This window comes from Artemia sp. Qi Xiang Cuo, chromosome 12 (genome assembly GCF_049724085.1).
Source record: "Artemia sp. Qi Xiang Cuo chromosome 12, ASM4972408v1, whole genome shotgun sequence".
Taxonomy (NCBI): domain Eukaryota; kingdom Metazoa; phylum Arthropoda; class Branchiopoda; order Anostraca; family Artemiidae; genus Artemia; species Artemia sp. Qi Xiang Cuo.
The window spans coordinates 28,694,793-28,717,680 of NC_142805.1; the positions used below are offsets into that span (position 1 = coordinate 28,694,793).

The 22,888-nt window shown below is 36.5% G+C and overlaps 1 protein-coding gene across 1 annotated transcript in view; it reads left to right on the forward strand.

Moving 5' to 3' along the window:
- morgue (modifier of rpr and grim, ubiquitously expressed) overlaps window positions 1-22,888 on the forward strand; it is an 81,165-nt gene that overhangs the window by 9,691 nt on the left and 48,586 nt on the right. The window contains exon 3 of the mRNA XM_089097491.1: window positions 6,398-6,526. Coding sequence (XP_088953617.1) covers window positions 6,398-6,526 — 129 coding nt within the window. The remainder of the gene's footprint in view (window positions 1-6,397; window positions 6,527-22,888) is intronic.

Below are 22,888 nucleotides of genomic sequence, written 5' to 3' on the forward strand. Positions count from 1 at the left end.
TTTCCCAACTCAGCCACATACGACGTCATTGAATTGACCTGCCTTGACATCGGGTCAATAATATCCAACTTCAAATTAATTGCTTGAATTTGCGTTAATAATGCATTAATATTATCATCCATTTTAAATCAGAAATGAAGATCAAAAATAAAAAAGACTTATCTTTACGTGAGGGCTGTGCCCCACGGGTGCTTCTGTAACCGGCCAAACTTGCTAGGCACAACCCAGCCTAAATTTCGCTCGGCTATAAAAACAGCATTTAACGAACGAATCCTAAAATCGTAATTCCACTTTCAGTCCAAAATTCAATTCAAAATTCAATAATCACTGGCAAAAGCTTTTGCAAGCAATACAAGAATTTCACTTTAGATGCTATTTGTTCGTATGAAATTTAATCCGATTAGTTAGATGTTGACACCTTGAAAACTAGTTCAGTACTCGAGTATGTTGACACCTTGAAAACTAGTTCAGTAAGTATGTTAAAATTTAGACAAAAGAAAAGGGAGATTTGGGGGGGGGGCTCTTGGATTTAAGAGAAACCTGGATATGTCAAAAAAGAAGAGAAATTAAATGAAATAAAAACATGTTTCTTAAAAAAAAGTAAAGAACAACATTAAAAACTAAAAAACCAGAAATTTTTGTATTTGTGAGGAAGTTGTAGCTCCTCAGCCTCTTGCTTTCGAGCCTAAGTTTAAATTTCTTTTTGTTACAGCTTTACAAATGAATAGGCTAATCCAACACTGGATCAATATAATAAAAGCTCAGATTTTTTAACACAGTGCTTCAATGGCGGACTTTAAACAATATATTTTGCATAAGAACACTTTCAAGAATGTTCTTGGCTAAATTTAACATGAAGAGAGGGTGTTAAATTTTTAAAACCATTGTCTATTTTCACTGTTTAAATTCTTGTTTTACTTAATGAAGAGAATGATAAGCCATTTAAGCTTAGTCAAATGGATTCACTGTCACCACATGCACAGCTATGTTGGGTCTACCTTAAAATTGAACAAATTTTGTGTCTGTTAACTACCACCGTTAATAGTAATTTGCAGGTTTATTTTATTTGGTATTAAAATTCCATTTTGGAAATAACATGCACAGGAATAGAGAGAAAAGAAATAAAATATTAGATTTTAGATTGGACTACAAACTATTAGAAACATATTAGATGTGTTGATCTTGATTGTTAGTTGTTTCTTTGTTCCTGTTCTATGGTGTCTGCTCCCTAAGTTCATCTTTTCAATTTTAATTTTATTTTTTACAAGCACATAGACAGGTGGAGGGGAGGGGTCCAGGCCAAAAAGATGAAAGAAGTTAACCAAGGTCCCTAACTGCCCAGTTGTACTTCTTACTTTGGGAGACGAAGTTTCTTGCTGGGAGCAATTAGGGATGCAGCATTATGGAAAATACCTCAAGATCAAAGTTTAGACATATAGGCCTAATAAACAAGCATTAGGATATCTCCCTTGAAAAAACATTTTTAGGGAGCTTTCTGTATATGCTAAACTGTATTGGTATGGTATGCTTTCTGTATGGGTGCACAAATGATTATTGGACCTGGTAAATGCATCTGAACATTAAGCGAGGGTGGATAAAATTGCAACTCATTGCCATCGTTTTTCAAAAACGATGGATAAAAGCGATTGCCATCGTTTTTTGGAAGGAATTAATACCAATTTTTGGTGGGTTTATTGATGTTTTTCCTGCTATTTCTAGATAGAAATCTGGACAAAACTAGAAAAGTGTAAATAACCCAAAGCAGTTAATGTTGTAATTAAAAGTGGCATTGACTCTAGTGTTGAACAATATCTTATTTTTTTAGTGCACCAAAATCTTTGCTTCTGTATCAGAGTATTAGAAATACCAACATCAACATTTTGGGCCTGTAATAAAAATGCTGTATGATATGGATTGGTAAATTCATGGCTTTGTTAGAAAGTCAGAACTATAAATTAAACAACATACACAAACTTCATTTGTTCAGAAGAGAAAAAAGAAAGGAGACTGGAGACACGATTTTATTTCACGAATCTGAAGCATCTATAGGGAAAACAGCTTATTAGATTAAAATGCCAGTTACTGATATTTCTTGCTGTCCCTAGTCTTTCACAACTAATTTAGTTGCTATGTAGGATACGGAAATTCTGAGGGCTTATTTCACTCTTACCAGGGTGGGGAATCCAATTTATGACAGGTCTGATGAAAGGGAAACAAAACAATAGTAAAAGATTCAAATATGGTGCAGAACCAAGAAGCATGCTGCACCGCGAAACTTCAATGTAAAGGAGGTAGTTGTTTGAACCGAAAAATCCCTTCATACAGAGGTCCAGCATAAATTTTCTTACCTTTTCAAGCAAAACCACCAATTTAGCGCTAAAGACCCTTTACCCCTGTTTGTATATGAAACAGTTCTTTTTTCTTAATAAGATGGAACACACTCAACGTTCATGCTAAAAACTCATAAAACCTTCCTTTAGTCAAGATTCAAACATACATATGGATGAAAAGAAAAAAAAACTAATAGTTTGTTGCTTTTTGAAAATGGACTGTATAGTTTTACTCCTCCATCTTTGATTGTTTCCCCCTCCACAGAGCAAGTAACAGCTCTTGGGAAAAGTCGTCCTGGAAGGAACAATGGTTACAGCGATAGTTATAGATTTGATGGAAGCATTTTATGGTTCTATCAAATAGCCTGTGTTATGAGTTGCAATAGACAGAATGCTTGTTGAAAAATGTCATAACATCAGAACACCAAAATATTTTCTCCATGGCGAAGTGTCCTGTGCTTGGTAAACACATAGAAGTGTCCAAAGCTGTATTTTAACCAAAGAACTTACTCCACTTTTTAAAAGAATCTTTTCGTTGAAAAAACGAAAGAGTTAGTATAAATAGGAAATCTCATCAAGGAAGCTTTTGTAGAATATCTTAGTAACTCTGAGTTTGTTGCTGCAAGTCTAAAATCATTAGTAAAACAGAAAATTATTCATTCTGTCTTATTGGTATAACTTCATCAAGTGCCCATTTATAGGTCAATTTATTTAGTTTTAATCTTTGATTTAAATCATATTGGTTTTTGCTAAATACTTAAAATTCTCACAGTTTTCTGTCCATATTTTAAAATTGTCTGGCATCTTGTTTTTAAACTTCAGCACTAGGCTTTAGCACACTTAAAAAAAGAAAAAAAAAAGAAGAAAAGACATGTTGAAAATAAACGAAAAAAGAACTTGAAACCAATTCCAACTAACTAAATAAAATCTGAATGACTTTTAAATCCTTTCTTGTCAACATTAAACAGAATCAGGCTATATAAGTTAATGATCTAAATAATTTAAGGTGATGATTACTAATAACTGGTATTTCAGTCATATATATTTGACTATAATTTACTATTTCAGGATCAGGCTGACCTTGAAATGCTATTATACACTGACTGATAATCTTTTTTTTTCGACCTGAAGGGTAAAAATCTGATCTTATCAATGCGTTACAAATAAGAGTGGACAAACTAAAATTAGAGTAACAATGAAAACAGGTTTTAAAAATTAGAACACTCAAGCAGTTCATGGTAACTAACTGTAAGTAAGGACGTCTTGGTCAAATTGTAACCGAAACTCTAAAAAGCGGAATTCTGATAACAGTACATATATCAAAGGTTGGTTTTGTATTGTATGCCCATTCTAAATATATGAAATTCAATAAGTTTAATGTCACCCATTAAAAGCTACAAGCCTGAGCAAGTCCGCTTGGAAAAGGGCGGAAACATCCCCAAAAATGCAAGTGATCTTAATGGAAATGATACCATCAGATTCAGCATATCAGATAACCCTACTGTTATGGTTTTAAGCTCCTATGTACAGAAATGTGAAAGTTTTTTTTTTTTTTATACCAAAAGAAAGATCACAGATGTGGGTTTTCTTTGTGTTTGTCTGTGTTTTTAAAAGAGTGATCATATCGAGCCAATAGTCCTAGAAGATTTGGAGGGAGATCGTTTGAATGGAAATCAAAAGTTTTAGCGCCCGAAAAGAATGAGAGGCAGCTAGCTCCTCCTCCTACCTTCATTTTTCCCCAAAGACATCCAATAAAAATTATGACAGGTGTTTGATTCAGGATAGTTGAAAGATGCAACACTTGTGCCTTTGGGGATGAAATGACCCCCCATAGTTTCTGGGGAAAGGGTTAAAGTTGCCTATTGTTCACATTTAGTATTTTTTAATGGGAAATACTCGGAATTTTTTTTTAGGGGGAGGATTTTCCAGGTGAGAACTTTACATAGGGAGCAAAGCTTCCTGTGGGAGGTTTCCATGGGAAATTTTTAATCAGGGGGAGTAGGGATGGGGATTTCTAGACTTGATATTAAAACGGTCAGAAATTAAATAAACAAAACCAGGTTTTCAACTAAAAGTAAGAAGCAACATTAAAACTTAAAATGAGTATAAATTATTTCGTACGTGAAGGAAGTTGGCCCTTCCTCCACCCTCACTCTTTGTGCTAAATTTTGGCTTTTTTCACAATTCTTTTAGAAAGTCTGCTCAACTGTAGCGTACGGGGCGAAGGTTGAGGATGGGCTGCCCCGCTCATATTAGGAATAATTTTTGTGTTTTAAGTTTTAATGTTGCTCCTTACTATTAGCTGAAAAAACGTGTTTTTTTTATTTAATAGAGTTCAGAAGCGATCCCTATGTTAGGCATTGTTTTGTCAGTAATTTAACTGAACATTAACATTTCCATCGGCATGTTTAGTCCTATTTTAAAACCCAACGGGTAGATTTGCTGAAAGCTATTGGTATTTGTGCAGCTTATATTGGGGTTTTATAGGGATTGTTAGGGCATTCATTTTTTAATTTTTTTTGTTTTCATTCTTTCTTGACCTTTTTGTTTGTTTGTCCTGTTCATTCCTTTCTAAACAAAGAATATTATAGCCCGTTCGGACGCACAGGGAAACCGATGAAAAACAAACGATCGGTACAAAAGGAAAACTGTTTAAACGATAGGTGCAAGATTTTTTTCAGAAAGCGCGGATATCCTGTACTTTTGCGCGGTTTCTGTGACCAAAAGTTTGGCCACACCCAGACTAGAAGCTATTTATTGCCAGGTATCCTCCTTTCTCTTGTTTGCTTTATGTAGAACACAACTCGTATCATGCAAAAACTGGCTGTTCTGAACAAGAACTACCAAATCTCGAACTTTCACGTGTTTAACAATTGACATGCTTTCCACTTTCAAATATGCTAGCTCATTTTTGCTTGACGACACATGAAGAACGGATCGGTACCATAGGAAAACTAGAAAAAATTCCTAGCCCCAAAACCTATCGGTACTATGGAAAAAAAAAAATCGGTTTTGCCTTGGTACCGATTGGTTTTTGAGCGTTTACCTTATGCGTCTGAACGGGCTGTTAGTAATATTTCTGGACAATTGCAACCCTAGGTCTACACAGGCCTCATATTCTGGAAGGGGGAGCGAAAATAAAAAAGAGTGTATTTTTGAACATCGTTTTTTTTGAGTTTATGGTCCTGCAGAAGAACCAAAAGGGCGAGAGGAGCTTTTGGCTCCTCCACCTGACAATATGACAAGTTTTTCATATCATCAGAACAAGTTCTCAAAAGAAGCAATACAAATATACTCAAGAAATTAACTCATCACACATATGTATTAAGTGCTTGGAATTATGATATTGATTAGCCTGAACAGTGGTAAGAGATTGGTTACACACCCAAGATTGGCTAGGAATGGGACCGATGTTGATACCAATTGCACTTTATGATGCCAAGGAATAGACAAAATCTACCATAGTCTTAGTAAGCATCATGGGCGTCCAGATGGGGGGGGGGGTCAGAGGAGGGCTCTAGCCCCCCTCTGGCTGAATGATGCTACCCTTTATTTTTCTGTTTCTGTTTTGTGATTGCTATTATACAGCATTGGAAGTGCCGATTAGACCAGGTAAGCCTCCCCTAAAGTTCAGATTATGGGCGCCCATGGTAAGCATTATACATATGGCTAATCTAAGCTTAAAATACATTTAAAACTTTCTTTTAAGTTTGTAACATCCGATTTTTAGCTAAATTATATAAAGGTACTACTCGCATAAAAATGATTACCAGCAAAAATCAAACTTAACCCTGCACAGAAAAAAGTACCCCAAGTGGTATATTAACATTATGGGTAAAAATCTTGGTTAAGACTATTAACAGTAACTTCAAATCTCTGGGGATCTTTTGAGAGAGGGTGTAAACAGAAGCTATGAACAGGGTGCAATAAATGGACTGTGGTCAACAGCATCTTGGTGTCAGGTCTTATTTTTAAAAGATTGACTGCAACAATTATGATGAAGAAGTTGAATTTTTGGTTAAATTTTAATTCTTTAGTTTTGACTATGGAAGTTGAACCTATTTCAGAATGAATGCTGCATGATGTGCGATGGATATTATGGTCCTAATTTTGGTCAACCGGTTTGCTGGACCTGCCACCTTTATTTATTTCAAAATGATGTTGAAAGGCCAACTGAAAGACCCATTTCTACCTCAGTAAGGAATTTTCAAATTTTTTAAGCTTTAGATTCTATAAAAAAATTACAAATTATGTCTAGATTATAACCTATTTAATCTGAGCAAAATTTTTCTTTAAATTTTTTCTACATGCTATCTTTTTGGGAAAATTAACCTAAATTTTAAGAACGGGTTTGACGAGGAGAGTGGTAGCGTCTCTCACATTACAGAGGCCCTAGCAAAAAACAGTTCGCTGTAATACACTGTATCTAAAGAGTGACCCTTGGGAAAAGAAACAGAAACCCTGAAAAACGAAGTTTAAATTCAGTATCTCCATCACATAATCTAACACCTCCAAAGGGTATGATTTTGGTAGAAATTACGCGATGAAAATCTACAAATCAGCTACCTACAAAAATAGAGAAATTATTGTTTTTTCTAAGAGAAAAATAGTCAGACGCACACACCCACATCGTTCTTTATCCATTTTTCCTTGGTTTATTTTCTTAGAGATGATTTTTATCAAATAGAAGTCGTGTTCTATCAAAGGAGGGCAAAATTCAAATGAATATTTTGAGTTCTAATGCTATTTTAAGCAATAAAGTAAATTATGCCATGCAAAATTGTCGACTCCAGGTATTTTTTCTTGCAAATTAATTAAAAAAAAACTCCATTAAATTGATGTGTTTGGGGGTACAGAACTCCATTAAACCAAAATGAGCAAAAATAAAATCAAATAATCTACCAAGCTCGAAACTACCACAAATCAGTATCAATAAATTAATGAAACCGAAAACGAACGGAAATTACAATAAGTAACCGATTCAAACTCAAAACGAGCAGAAATTAACATACGTTGGGCGCAAAACCCCTATGCCTTCCCAAGGCCAGAAAAAAATTTGCACTTTACTGAAAAAAATATAAATGTTTTTACTTTTATAACTTTAATAAATCAAATAATTTTAGCATTTTGATTACTAAATATCAGTATATGTATATTAAACTGACAATGCACATTCATTTGTACTTTTTGAGTAAAGTGCAAATTTTGTTCTGGCCTTGGGAAGGCATAGGGGTTTTGCGCCCAATTTATGTTAATTTCTGCTCGTTTTGAGTTTGACTTCGCTATTTATTGTAATTTCTGCTCGTTTTGGGTTTCATTTATTTATCGATGCTGATTTGTGGCAGTTTCGAGCTTGGTAGATTATTTTATTTAATTTTTGCTCATTTTTTGTTTATTGGAGTTCTTTTCTTTTCTTTGAAAAACTTATTTTGTGGAAAATGTTTTTTAAATTAATTTCTGTTCGTTTTATATCGACATAGTATTTTTAGCGAAAAAGAAAATAATATTTTAAATCTTTTTGTTTTTTAAGACATTATAGTTTGGCCTCCTATTTGTATGCTGGAGAAAAATTCTCAGCAATTTTTAGCAACATACACTATTTTAAAAATCTGGACACAAATAGTACTGTTTAACTTCGTTTAATACCTCTTCTTGTTTACCTGAAATGGAGAACCTTATATAATTGGCAAAAAAACCTGTTTTATTTCTTTCATTGCTTGGATACACTTACACTATTTTGATTTGGTTAAATTTTAAGAGCAGAAGTAGTCTCGAAAGTTTGAACATAATACCCTCAGTCGTTCTTGGGGTACTGCTGAAATGCCTTATTGGGAATTAGCATTATCACAGTGCATTTTGATTTAATCTTAAGGCAACATTTAGTTTTTAAACATAATGGGCAAAGGGTAGGGTGGGAGTGGAAGGGGGATTAGTTACCCTCCAATCACTTTCGACTATTAAAAAGGGCATCAGCCCTTTCTATTTTCAATCGAATGAGCCCCTTTCGAAGTCCCCACGACAACTCCTCCGATACGAAGTGCCCTGGTCTAAACAACAACAACAACAAAAAATATTACTAATCACTTTCGACTATTAAAAAGGGCACTAGCCTTTGACTTCCAATCGAATTAGCCATTTTTGAAGTTTCTACAACAACGGCTTCTGTAAAAACCTTATATGCGCCCAGGGCATAAATTAAAACTCTTGCCCTGAGAGTTGTGGGGGAGTCTCCTTCTCAAAAACATATTTTCTATCTGGAAATCAACCAGCCCACGCTAAACAAAATGGCTATCTCAAAATTTGGATTGGATGTGTTTGAGTGAATGATGGACGTGGGGAGAGGGGGGCTAGTTGCCCTCCAATCAGTTTTGACTATCAAAAAGGGCACTAGCCCTTTGAATTTCCAATCAAATGAGCCCCTTTTGAAGTTTCTATCACAATGCCTTCTATAAAAACCTTATATACCCCAGGACATGTTGGGGATTGTTGGGGAGTGTCCTCCTTAAAAACATATTTTCTATAGGGAAATCAACTACTCTGAACAAAATGGCTATATCAGAATTTTGATTGGATGTGTTTGGGGCATGATGGGCACGGGGGGGGGGCTAGTTGCCCTCCAATCACTTACAACTATTAAAAAGGACAAACGCCCTTTGAATTTCCAATCGAATGACCCTGTTTTGAAGTTTCTACGGCAACGCCTTTGATAAAAATCTTATATGCCCCCAGGGCATAACTTAAAACCCTTGCCCCGAGGGTTGTGGGGGAGTGTTCTCCTCAAAAAGATATTCTCTATCTGGAAATCAGCTACGCTGACAAAATGCCTATCTCAAAATTTTGATTGGATGTGGTTGGGATAATGATGGGTTTGGGAGGGGGGCTAATTGCCCTCCAATCACTTTCGACTATTAAAAAGGGCACTAGCCCTTTGAATTCGCAATCGAATGAGCCTGTTTTGAAGTTTCTACGACAACACCTTCTATAAAGTCTTATATGCTCCCAGGGCATAACTTAAAGCCCTTGCCCTGAGGGTTGTGGGGGAGTGTCCTCCTCAAAAACTTTATTTCTATCTGGAAATCAATTACGTTTAACTTAAAATGGCCATCTCACAATTTTGATTGGATGTGTTTGGGGGAAATATGGGCGTGGGGGGCTAGTTGCCCTCCAATTCGTTTGGACTATTAAAAAGGGCTATAGACCTTTGAATTTCCAATCGAATGAGCCTTTTTTGAAGTTTCTACGACAACGCCTTCTATAAAAACCTTATAAGCCCCCAGGGCATAACTTAAAACCCTTGCCCTGAGGGTTGTGGGGGAGTGTCCTTCTCTAAAAACATTTTCTATCTTGAAATCAACTACGGTGAACAAAATTGCTATCTCACAATTTTGATTGGATGTGTTTGGGGGAATGATAAGCGTGCGGGGGGGGGCCTAGTTGCCCTCCAATCACTTTCGACTATTAAAAAGGGCACTAGGACTCTCGATTTCTAATTGAATGAGCATCGTTTGAAGTCTCTACGACGACCCCTTCTATATGAGGTGCCCTGCTTTAAAGAAAAAAATAAAATAAACTGTACATTGTCAACATTGAACTTTTATGCCCTCAGGGCATAACTTAAAACCTTTGCCATGAGGGTTGCGAGGGAGTGTTCTCCTGAAAAACATATTTTCTATCTGGAAATCAACTACGCTGAACAAAATGGCTATCTCACAATTTTGATTGGATGTGTTTTGGGGAATGTGGGGTGTGTGGGGGGGGGCTAGTTGCCCTCCAATCACTTCCGACTATTAAAAAGGGCACTAGCCCTTTGAATTTCCAATCGAATGAGCCTCTTTTGAAGTTTCTACGACAACACCTTCTATAAAAGCCTTATATGCCCCCAGGGCATAACTTAAAGCCCTTGCCCTGAGGGTTTTGGAAGAATGTCCTCCTCAAAAACCTATTTTCTATCTGGAAATCAACTACGTTGAACTTAAAATGGCCATCTCACAATTTTGATTGGATGTGTTTGGGGGAAATATGAGCGTGGGAGGGGGTGGCTAGTTGCCCTCCAATTCCTTTGAACTATTAAAAAGGGCACTAGCCCTTTGAATTTCCAATCGAATGAGCCTTTTTTGAAGTTTCTACGACAACGTTTTCTATAAAAACCTTATACGCCCCCAGGGTACAACTTAAAACCCTTGCCCTGAGGGTTGTGGGGGAGTGTCATCCTCAAAAACACATTTTCTATCTTGAAATCAACTACGGTGAACAAAATGGCTATCTGAAAATTTTGATTGGACGTGTTTGGGGGAATGATTGGCGTGGGGGGGCTAGTTGCCCTCCAATCACTTTTGACTATTAAAAAGGGCACTAGCCCTTTGAATTTCCAATCTAATAAGCCTGTTTTGAAGTTTCTACGACACCGCCTTCAATAAAAACCTTATATGCCCCAGGGCATAACTTAAAACCCTTGCCCTGAAGGCTGTGGGGGAGTATCCTCCTCAAAAACCTATTTTCTATCTGGAAATCAACTACGCTGAACAAAAGGGGGGGGGGGGCTAGTTGCCCTCTAATCACTTTCTACTATTAAAAAGGGCACTAGAATTCTCGATTTCTAATTGAATGAGCACCTTTCGAAGTCTCTACGACGACCCCTTCTATATGAAGTGCCCTGCTTTAAAGAAAAAAAAAATAAATAAACCGCACATTGTCAACATTGAACTTTTATGCCCTCAAAGCATTACTTAAAACCTTTGCCATGAGGGTTGTGGGGGATTGTTCTCCTCAAAAACATATTTTCTATCTGGAAATCAACTACTTTGAACAAAATGACTATCTCACAATTTTGATTGGATGTGTTTGGGGGAATGATGGGTTGTGGGGGGGGGGGTAATTGCCCTCCAATCACTTTCGACTATTAAAAAGGGCAAACGTCATTGGAATTTCCAATCGAATGGGCCGGTTTTGAAGTTTCTACGACAACGCCTTCTATAAAAACCTTATGTGCCCCCATGGCATAACTTAAAACCCTTGCCCCGAGGGTTGTGGGGAGTGTCCTCCTCAAAAAGGTATTTTCTATCTGGAAATCAGCTACTCTGACAAATTGCCTATCTTAAAGTTTTGATTGGATGTGTTTGGGGGAATGAAGGGCATGGGAGGGAGGTTAGTTTCCCTCCAATCACTTTCGAAAATTAAAAAGGGCAGTAGCCCTTTGAATTTCCAATCGAATGAGCCTGTTTTGAAGTTTCTACGAAAACGCCTTCTACCCCCAGTAGAAGGTGGCATTTAAGGTCTACCCCCAGTAGACCTTATATGCCCCCAGGGCATAACTTAAAACGCTTACCCTGAGGGTTGTGGGGGAGTGTCCTCGTCAAAAACCTATTTTCTATCTGGGAATCAACTACGTTGAATAAAATCGCCATCTCACAATTTTGATTGGATATGTTTGGGGGAAAGATGGGCGTGGGGGGGTTAGTTGCCCTCCAACCCCTTTGGGCTATTAAAAAGGGCACTAGCCATTTAGATTTCCATTCGAATAAGCCTTTTTTGAAGTTTCTACGACAACGCCTTCTATAAAAACGTTATATGCCCCCCGGGCATAACCCTTGCCCTGAGGGTTTTGGCGGAGTATCCTCAAAAACACATTTTTTATCTAGAAATCAACTACGCTGAACAAAATGGTTATCTCAAAATTTTGATTGGATATGTTTGGGGGAATGAGGGGCGTGGAAGGAGGGGGGGGGCTAGTTTACCTTCAATCACTTTCGACTATTAAAAGGGGCACTAGCCCTTTGGATTTCCAATCGAATGAGCCTGTTTTGAAGTTTCTACGACAAAGCCTTCAATAAAAACCTTATATGCCCCCAGCGCATAACTTGAAACCCTTGCCCTGAGGGTTGTGGGGGAGTGTCCTCCTCTAAAACATATTTTCTATCTGGAAATCAACTACGCTGAACAAAATGGCTATCTCACAATTTTGATTGGGTGTGTTTGGGGGAATGATGGGCGTGAGGGGGGGGGGGGCTAGTTGCCCTCCAATCACTTTCTACTATTAAAAAAGGCACTATAACTCTCGATTTCTAATCGAATGAGCTCCTTTTGAAGTCTCTACGGCGACCCCTTGTATATGAAGTGCCCTACTTTAAAGAAAAAAAAAACTAATAAACTGTACATTGTCAACATTGATCTTATATGCCCTCAGAGCGTAACTTAAAACCCTTGCCCTGAGGGCTGTGTGGGAGCCTCCTCCTAAAAACCAAATTTACTATCTGGAAATCAATTACGCTGAACAAAATGGTTATCTAAAAATGTTGATTGGATGTGTTGGGTGGAAGGATAGGCGTGGGGGGAGCGGGTAGTTTCCGTCTAATCCCCTTTGACCATTAAAAAGGGCACTAGCCGCTCCAATTTTTAATTGAATAAACCCTTTTTGAAGTTTCTACGACAACTCCTACGATACAAAGTGCCTGGGCATGAAGAAAAAACCAACAAAAAAAAACAACACATTTTGCCCACATCGTTCTTTACTTAGGCAGCGCTAGCGCGCTGCCTTTGAACAGCAATTTTGGCCCAAACAGCTCCAAAATGTAATCTTGCAAAATTATGAAAATTATTGAAAGAGGGATTGTCTAGCCTCCTTGTCCGTTAGGCGATCCTGACACAAAGTTTAACATCTACCCCTAAACATACATGCATTCCTTGAAACGTAAACCCGTTACTAAGACTGTTTGTCGACTAAAATCAATGGTTATAGACTATCGCGGTGTTGCACCCCTGCTATTGTAGTGAAGGCAGGCAGATCTTTTATGGAGAGGGTAAATAAGCTTCAAAAAAGTGTTTTTAGTACCCAACTTTTATCCATGTGAGGGGCTTCAGATAAGTTGGATGTACATTTAGATAAACCTTCCTTTGTACATATGAATAGAATGATATTGAATGTTGCATGCAGTATGGCTCCTAAGAGGCTCAAAGGTTTGATCTTATGGCAGAAACGATGTTTTTCTAAGGAAATTTCTATTTAATTTTTAAAAGCAAATGAGCCCTTTTTGAAGTACTGTTATGTAAAAGTTAAACTTTAGAGTAAAGAATGAGTGCTAAGTGGTGGCAGCTTCTCCCCTATTTAGGATAATCCTAGATATGGTGTAAAAGCTAACAAAAATTAAAAACAAAACTCAAGTTTTTTTTTTCAAATGAAACTAAAGATTAAAATTGAAACTGAGATTGAACACAATTTAACCTGTATATGAGGGGATTGTCCCTTCCTCGAATCCCTCACTCTTTTAAAATAAACAAAGGTTTATAAATTGTTATTATAAAATAATGTAAATATATATAATTAACCTGCTACTAGAAGACTGATAGTTCCATTAAAAAAAAAAGAAAAAAAAGCAGTAACTAAGAGTGGAATAATAACTTTAAGTAAAGCAATAAACCCACAGAAGAAACGACTGGTCACCCCAATTACCTCTTTCTCGGAAAAGTATCCAACAGGATGACAAAACAAAATTTTCTGGAAAATTTATTGTAAATACTGCAGAATTTTTTTTATAGCAGTGCTATTTGGAACATGATCTGTGAGACAGAAATGTCAGTATTTTTTACTTGTGAGGTTGGCATAGATGCAAGAAAAGTAAACGATATTTGAACGATATTCGATTTAATTTTTTAGTGGTTCAGATACTAAAAAACTTGTACTTAGGCTGAATTGTTTTTTCTTTTTTTTGGTACAGAGGAGACTCTCCATCCGAATCAAACAGTACGTTGTAACGAACTGTAAGGAGTAACTCGGCCCAAAAGCAAGCAAAACTCTAAAAAACAGATATTTTGATAACAATAGATACATCAAAAGAATTGGCGTTTTATGGTGATTAATTTAACAAGCTTTTTCTATAAAATAACTTTTTCAAAGAAAGTTAAGAGCCCCATTAAACCAAAAATGAGTAAAAATAAAGTCTAATACTTTTCCAAGCTTAAAATTACCTTTAATTACCATCACCAAATAAATGAAACCTAAAACAACCAGAAATTACAATAAATGACTAAATACATTTTAAATGTTTTCACTTGTTTAACTTTAATAAATAAAAAATCATTAAGACTTTAAGGAATTAATAACAGTATATGTATATTAAACTGTCAATCCACATTTACTTGTTTTTGTTTTGTTTTTTGTTTTTTCAGTGAAGTGGAAGTTATGCTCTGGTCTTGAGAAGGCATGGGGTTGTCAGCCCTATTCATGTTTATTTCCGCTCGTTTTGACTTTGAACTCAGTAATTTTTTGTAATTCCTGTTCGTTTTGAGTTTTATTTATTTATTGAGGGTGTTTTTTGTAGTTTTACACCTGGTAGATTATTTAACTTTACTTCTGCTCTATTTTGGTTTGATGGAGCTCTTTACTTTCCTTTGAAAAGCTTATTCTGTGAATAAATTTTTCAAATTAATTTCCGTTCGTTTTTTATTGACATAGTCTTTTTCTTTGAAAAAGAAAATAATATTTTATATCTTTTCTTTTTTTTTCTATAAGAATCCTTAGTTCGGCTTATTGTTTGTATGTTGGACAAATTTTTCAACAATTTTCAACAGCATACACCCTTTTGAAAATCTAGGCACCAACAGTATTGTTTAATTTAGTTTTATTCCTCCTCAAGTTGACCTGCAAAGTAAAACTTTATACTATTCCCGAAGAATTCTATCTATGCTCTTTGACAACCTGGATACACTTAAACTTATTCGGTTTGGTTAAATTGTAAGAGCAGAAGTAATTATAAATAGTAGCACTAAAAGTTTCAACTTTGTACCGCTGGTTGTTCTTTGGATGTTGCTTAGATATCTTATTGGCAACCAACACACACACAGTGATTTTTAATTTTGTTTTAAAGAAACATTTAGTTTTGAAGCATAATGGGCAACACTAATCATAATTGTAGTATCAATAGTATGCACATAGTGCCTTCTGGCTGGTTCAAATTTTGTCACAACTTACACTGAAAGGTCCGACTTAATAATGTAACCTGTTCTTGAGATATTGCTGTGTCACAGTTTTGCCAATCTACATGTTCATAGTTCGTTTTGATTTAGTTCGACATCCGCCTTAATATTCCTTGAAAGCATCAAGTTAATACCCTTAGCTTGCGTAGTAGCAGTAGTAGCCTTAATAGCAGTATGCATGTAGCGCCTTTTGTTTTCTTCAACATCCCCTTCAATACATGCTAAAAGTATACACTTAATGCCATAAACCGTTCCTGAAGCATTGCTGATACGTCCTCTTGACAACCTGTATGGGTGTAGTGTGTTTTGATTTAGTTCAATAGTTTCAACTTGTTTCAACCTAATACCCTCAGTCGTTCTCGGGATATTGCTGAGATATCTTATTGGCAATCAGCACACACACATAGTGATTTGGTTTAGTTTTAAAGCAACATTTAGTATTAAAGCAAAATGGGAAATTGTAATCGTAGCAGTAGTACAAATAGTATACACATAGTACTTTCTGGCTAGTTCAAGATCCACCACAATTTAGCCTAATAGGTCTAACTGAATAATGTATGCCATTCTTCAGATATTGCTGTGTCACCCTTTTGACAATCTACATGCTCACAGTTCGTTCTGATTTAGATCCACTTTTGCTTAAATACTCCTTGAAAGCTTCACATTAATAACCTTACCGGGCATAGTAGCAATAATTGTAGTAGCAGTTGTAGCATTAGTAGTAGTAATATGCACAAAGCATAGCAAAAAGCAGTTTTTTTTTCTTTTTTTTTCAACATTCCCTTCAACACACTCTGGAAATTTCAACTTAATAGAATAAACCATTCCTAAAACATGGGTGATACGTCATCGTGAGAACCTGTATGGGCATAGTGTATTCCGATGTAGTTCAATACTGCTTAAGAATTTACCGAAATATTAACGTTAATATATTTAGTTTTCGAAGCAGCAATAGTAGTACCAGTAGTAATAGTAGTAGCAATAGCAGTAGCAGTACTATTAATAGTAGTAATCTTAGCTTTATTTGTAGTAATAGCAGAGGCAGTAGTAGTAGTATGAGTAGAAGCATTAATATTAAGATGCAAATATTGTCTTTTGATTAGTTCAACAACCCCCACAACCCGCACGTACAGACGGGGTGTTGTGATTCAGTTCACCTTCCCCCTCAGTATTCCCGAAAAATTTTACCTTCATACCCTTAGTCATGGTTGTATTAGTAGTCACAGTAGTTGTGTTAGTAATACTACTTGTAGTATTAACAGTAATAGCACTAGTACTAGTAGCAGCAGAAGATTTAACACATCACTTTTTGGTCAGATTAACATCCTTCTCATCAAGTCTTGTAAGCAAGGCCGTACCCGGGATTTTTTTTTCGGAGGGGGTTTTACTAAAAGATTTTTTTGGGGGGGGGGGGGGTGGTACACAAAAAAACTCAAAAAACGCATACAAAATTTATTTATATCCATTTTTGTTACGTTTTTACGAGTAAAAAAACAATATTTCGGGAGGGGTTCAACCCCCCTAATCCCCTCTGGGTACGGCCTTGCCTGTAAGTTTCAACTTAATACAGTTAGCTGTTGCTATGACATTGCCAATATGTCCTCCTGATAACCTGTATATTCTTACACTTCCCGAAATTTTCATCTTAATGCTCTTAGCCTTACAAGTAGTTGCAATAGAAGTAGCAGTTGCAATAGTAGTAGTAAATGTAGCAGTGGTAGTTCAAGTTCAATTTCAAGTTCATTTAATTTCTCATTAAATCACTACAAGACAAAACAACACTTTTACAATATGAATCAATGGAAAAGAAAATATTTACAGAGGGTGCCTACGCAGTGAGTTATACTCGTAGTAGTATTAGTGGTAGCGTGCACATATTACCTTTTAGTCAATTGATATCCCCCCTCAAGCATTCTCTCAAAATTCCAAATTAATACCCAAATCTGTTTTGAGATACTCCCTTTTGACAATCTGCATGCATATAGTGTCTTTTGAGTTAGTTTAAATTTCCCCTCACTATTCTCTCAAATTTCCACCTTCATACACTTAGTCTTAATAGTGCTAGTATCATAGTAGTGGTGGTATTAGGAGAAGCAGTAGTAGTGTTGCAGTAGCGGTAGTAGAAGCAGTATTAATAACAGCATTACCATGTATATGTTGCTTTTTGGCCAGTTGAACACCCCTGTTATAATACCGCAGAATTTCTCAATAACATATACTATATGTTAACAATGGAAAAATTGCTTAACTTACAGCCCTTGCCCTTGAGGCTGTGGGGAGGCTTATATCCCCAAAGACATAATTCCTGGGCCTTTCAGCAATGCTGAAAAAATACCTGTATCAAAATTTCGATTAGATGTGTTCTGGGAAGTGATATTTGTTGGGGGGGGGGCTGGTTGATCATAAGTCACTTTTGACTCTTAAAAAGGGCACTAGAACTTCCGCTTTTCAAATAAAGGAGCTGCCTCCAAAGTTTATACGACCACCCATTCTATAAAACCGTATATGCCCTCGCGGCATAACTTACAATCCTTGTCCTTGGGCTCTGGAGGACTTGCCTATCCTAGAGGTATTTTTAAATGATCTATAGACTATTTTCAACGAAACGCCTATCTCAAAATTTCGATCAGATGTGTTTGAGGAAAAGAGGGCGTCAGGGTGGAGGCTACTTACCGTCCTATCACTTTTGACTCTTAAAAGGGAGCTAGAACTTTCAAGTTCCAATCAAATGGGCTTCCTCTAAAGTTTTACTACCACCTCTTCCATAAAAATCTTATATCCACGCCGAAGCATAACTTACAACCCTTGCCCCAAGGCTATAGGGGATTGTGTCAACCCCAAAAGCCTTGTTGTATAAACCTTAGAATATTTTGAACAAAATGGCTATGTCAATATTTCTATCGGATGTATTTGAGGAAAGAAGACTTAGGAGGAGGGCTAATTGCCCTTTGATCACTTTTGGCTCTTAAAAAGGGTACAAGGATTTCTGATTTCCAATCCAATGAACTCGCTCCGAAGTTTATATGACCATTTGTTCCATAAAATCCTTATGTTTTAATAATCGCCAACTAGTATAGCATATAGCCCTTGTCCTAAGGGCTGTGGGGGTTGTTATCCCCAAAGACATAATTACTGGAATCTCAAAATTCTGACTGGATGTGTTTGGAGAAATGATGTTTGGGGAGGGGGCTGGTTGCCCTCCAATCACTTTTGACTCTTAAAAAGACTTTTTTTTTTGCTTTTTTTTTTGCTGTTTCTAGGGTTCATCTTATCGAACCCGTAGTCCTAGAAGATCGGGAGAGGGCTCATTTGACAGAAAATTAGAAGCTCTAGTGCCCTTAAGCAACCAAAAACATCGGAGGGTAACTCGCTCCCCTCCCATGTCCCTTTTCCCTCAAATTTGTCCGACCAATATTTTGAGATTGCCATTCTGTTGAGAATAGTAGAAATATTCAAATACTATGCTTTGGAGAAGACCTGCCACCCCCACAGCCCCCAGAGTAAAGGCTACAGTTTATGAAATTTATACATTGTTTGCATATAATATTTGTTATTCGGAAGTATACAGACATTTTTCAGGGGGTATTTTCTGGGGAAGGATTCTCTATGGGTAGAATATCCCATTGAGAGGGGAGTTTCTGGCGGGGGTGGACTTTCCAGGGTATATTTTACACGGGGAGAATTTGCCTGAATTTATATACGAAATTTGCCTTATTTTTGTCCTTCTTTTTTGTTGGCGACTCCATTTTACATGTGAAGATGCTCTGGTGGGAACTGTCCGGGGTAAATTTTTGGCAGAGTTGGAATTCTATTGGGTATTTTAATGTGAGGGGGATTTTCCATGGGGAAATTATCACCAGTAGAAACTTTTCCACACAGAAGGATTCCGTCATGACCTGAAAAACGATCAAAAATCAAATAAAAACGAGACTTTTCTAATGAAAGTGTGCTAAGGAATATTTTTTCCTTTGGCGGAATCGTCCGCTATAAATTTTCCGCGGTGAATTTGCTGCAAGGATGGAATTTCCAGGGGTAAATTCCCACCGGGAAGGATTTTACGTCGGAGGAACTTTTTTTTACTTTTATTTAATGCAATAAAAAAAGAATATAAACCATTACAGATATACCTCACTACGCTAGGGAGAAAAATTAATTAAAATTATTAATTCCATGGAGGAAGTTTTCTTTGGGAGTGGAATTTTTCCGGGAGTGGGAGCTGGATTTCCTAAGGTTATTTGAAAAAGGGTCAGAAATTGAATAAAAATATTTTTTTTCTACTGAAACAAGCAGCAACATTAAAACTTAAGACGAACAGAAATTATTTATTTAATTCTGCAAAGACGAAGCCTTCGGGTGGGCAGGTATGAAGGCTGGTTGCCCCTTTGCACCAAAATATGTGCTTCGCTGAAGTGACATAGAGTGGGTATTGAAAACAGTTACAATCGGCATCACGTCTGGTTTCAAGATATTAGTTTCTAAAGTAGCATGTGCTTCCCGCAGTAATTATTTAGCGTGACCTAAATGATGTTTTGTAAGCGGGGTTCTTGGAGATATCCAGTATATCAGAGCCGAATTTTCTTTTTTTACATTTGTGATTCTTAGTTCCCAGGAAAATGTGACAAAAATGTTTTGTTTTAGGAAAAATAACCGATATTTCCTTAAAAAAAAAGTATTCTAGACGCTTGAACGTGTATTTCAAAAATAGAACATAGGTTCCAGAGTCCAAAGCACAGTTTATAGAATTATCCAGTAAGTTTATCGCAGATCATTTCTGGTCTTCATTCTCGGTACGAACAAAAAGCTCCTCCCACTTCTTTCTGCATTAGCGGGTTAGTCTGTTTCCGATTGTTTCCAACAAAGTGCATTATTCGTAATAGCGGGTTTCCACTTTTTTCCGATTGTTTCGCGTCTGACTTGTCTACCCGTGGAAAGATCTGATGTCGCTTATGTTTCTATCTGCAAAAACCTTCTCTGGAGCACTCGCACCTTGGTCCGGGTTTTTATAATGGGTGAGATAGGGAATGATCATACTGGATAATTATATAAACTGTGGTCCAAAGGTTCAAGCGTCCTCAGTTAAGATCACTTGAAAAATAAAGTCAGAAATAAAGAAGAAAAAAATGAGGTAAATGTGGTCTAAGATATCTCTCCAAACTATTTGCAATACCAACAAATTCTTGCTTCATCTTAATCAGAGTTACTCTATTTAACTTTTTCTGATTGCCTTCAGTTTAATTGAATCTCCTATTTCATATTGCCAGGATGGGGCCAAGGGAGTAAATATTAAATTTGCCAATTTTGTTGTTGGTTTTCAAATTTAAATTATGATGTGAGGTATATCTTATAAACTTAGCTTTAATAAAACCAAAAGTCATACAAAAAGTCTATTTGGTTGGTTTCTATATTCCCTTTCAAATTAATTGAATCCCACCTTACTAATGTCCTTGTCCTAATGTCTAGAAAGGGTCATGGGAATTCACAGGAAATTTATGGATTGTGTTGTTGTTTTGTCAAATTGGCATTATGAAATTTTTGTTTATAAGAAATAATTACAAAAACAGGAATACAGCTTAGCAAAATCAACAAATTTAGTATTTAACCCTTAACATATATCTAGAAATTAGAAAGAAGAGACTAGGATTCAAATTAAAAGCAGAACGACAGAAAATGCACTTTAGTGAACTTCTGAACCCCAACATGATTAAGCCCGCATGTTCGAAAAAAAAAAATCCTCTTGTTCGTTCTTGGTAGTGTCGAGGGCATATGACTTCTTTCTGGCTGCTTCTTTAATAATCTGATAATTATATCCATCGTGAGTTGGGATTTTGCATTGCGTTTTCTAGATCACGTGCGACTTCCTCCCAGTGACAAGCGTGGTCCTTTTATGCATTTTGTTTAATGTGCCTTCTCAGTAGCAGTTTAGACTGTTTGTCTAAATAGATTGAAATGCGTCTCTCCTTGATCATCTCCAGATTTTCTGTCAAAATTAACTCTATTTTGGGGGAGTGGCTAAGTATATCAGATACAAATTCGGTAGAGGTAGTCTTAAAAACCAGCCACATTTTTTCGGGGTCTTCAGCAGTCTTGGGTAGAACATCGAAGTTGTTTCGGAGCTGCAGGCAAAACCCATGTTTGGGTTGATCAGAACCCAGTTTGGCGTTGTTTAGTCTTCTATTTCGATCAAGTTTCTTCCTCATACCATGGCGGAGATCTTTGCTCCAAGGGGTGTAAGGTCGCTCCCTGCTCTGGATCCAGTATAGGCTTTGCTAGAGGAACAGGCATCATGGACAGAGCTTCAAAATCTTTTCCTGAATAGAATATAGTCTAGGCTATAGTGATATAATTTTTAGCGCGACATGTGATGGGTTGGAACAATGAGTTTTCAACCACAGGTTGGTCAACATTTGAAAACTGAATGATGCTCTAACCATTTTCTGCATTGCTGTCAGTATGTATAGTGCCTGTTGATGTCATCGATTAATTCGTCAGTAGTACCCAATCGGCCATTCCAGTCTTTTGCTGCTATGAGGTAATATCGCATTGTACATCTATTCACTGTATAATTTAGCTCTGTTTGGAATGTATCCTCCTGGGACTCGGTAATATCAGGGGTGAGAGCATATACTTTTATAATATTTATATATATATATATATATATATATATATATATATATATATATATATATATATATATATATATATATATATATATATATATATATATATATATATATGTATATATATATATATATATATATATATATATATATATATATATATATATATATATATATATATATATATATATATATATATATATATATATATATATATATATACTTTATTAACCTATCAAAAACAAAGGTAGATGGAGCAAAACAACAAGAAAACAAAAGAAAACATCACTGCAAAGCAAATAACACAAAATATAAAAAGCCATACAAAGTCAACAAGATAAAACTTGACAGTCCATTGCTGTCGTAGCAATTCAGCCCACGGGTGGCCGCAGATACACAAATTAAAACACCGGATTTGCGCTCCTACAGCATCCTCTGGCTCAATTATATTAAACCTCCTAGACATGTACTGATTCCTCGTCCACGGGGGCAACCGCAGCAAAAACTTCCAAACCTATTACATGTAGCTCGAAGATTACGCCTATCACTCAGAGTAAAAATTCGCCAGTACGGGCTCAAGTACAGCAAATGAGGGAGCACTATAGCGTTATAAAGTCGTGATAGAATTTGACGATCAAATTTCCGATTATTTGCAACAATACGGCTGTAGGTGTACGACGTGCGTTTGTGGAAGTGAGCCATAAGAAGTCGAAGGGTTTCAGTAATTGAACTACCGAACGGGAAACCTAGATACACAATAGAATTAACAAGCTCAACTTTGGCATTACCTAATCGAGCTGGTGCGTGCTCACTTTCTTTTGAATTAAACAACAACTCAGCAGAAAGGGAGACCGAGACACAATGGAATCAACAAGCTCAACTTTGGCATTACCTAATCGAACTGGCGCGTGCTCACTTTCTTTTGAATTAAACAACAACACAGCAGATTTGTCAGCGTTAAACTGGAGTCCT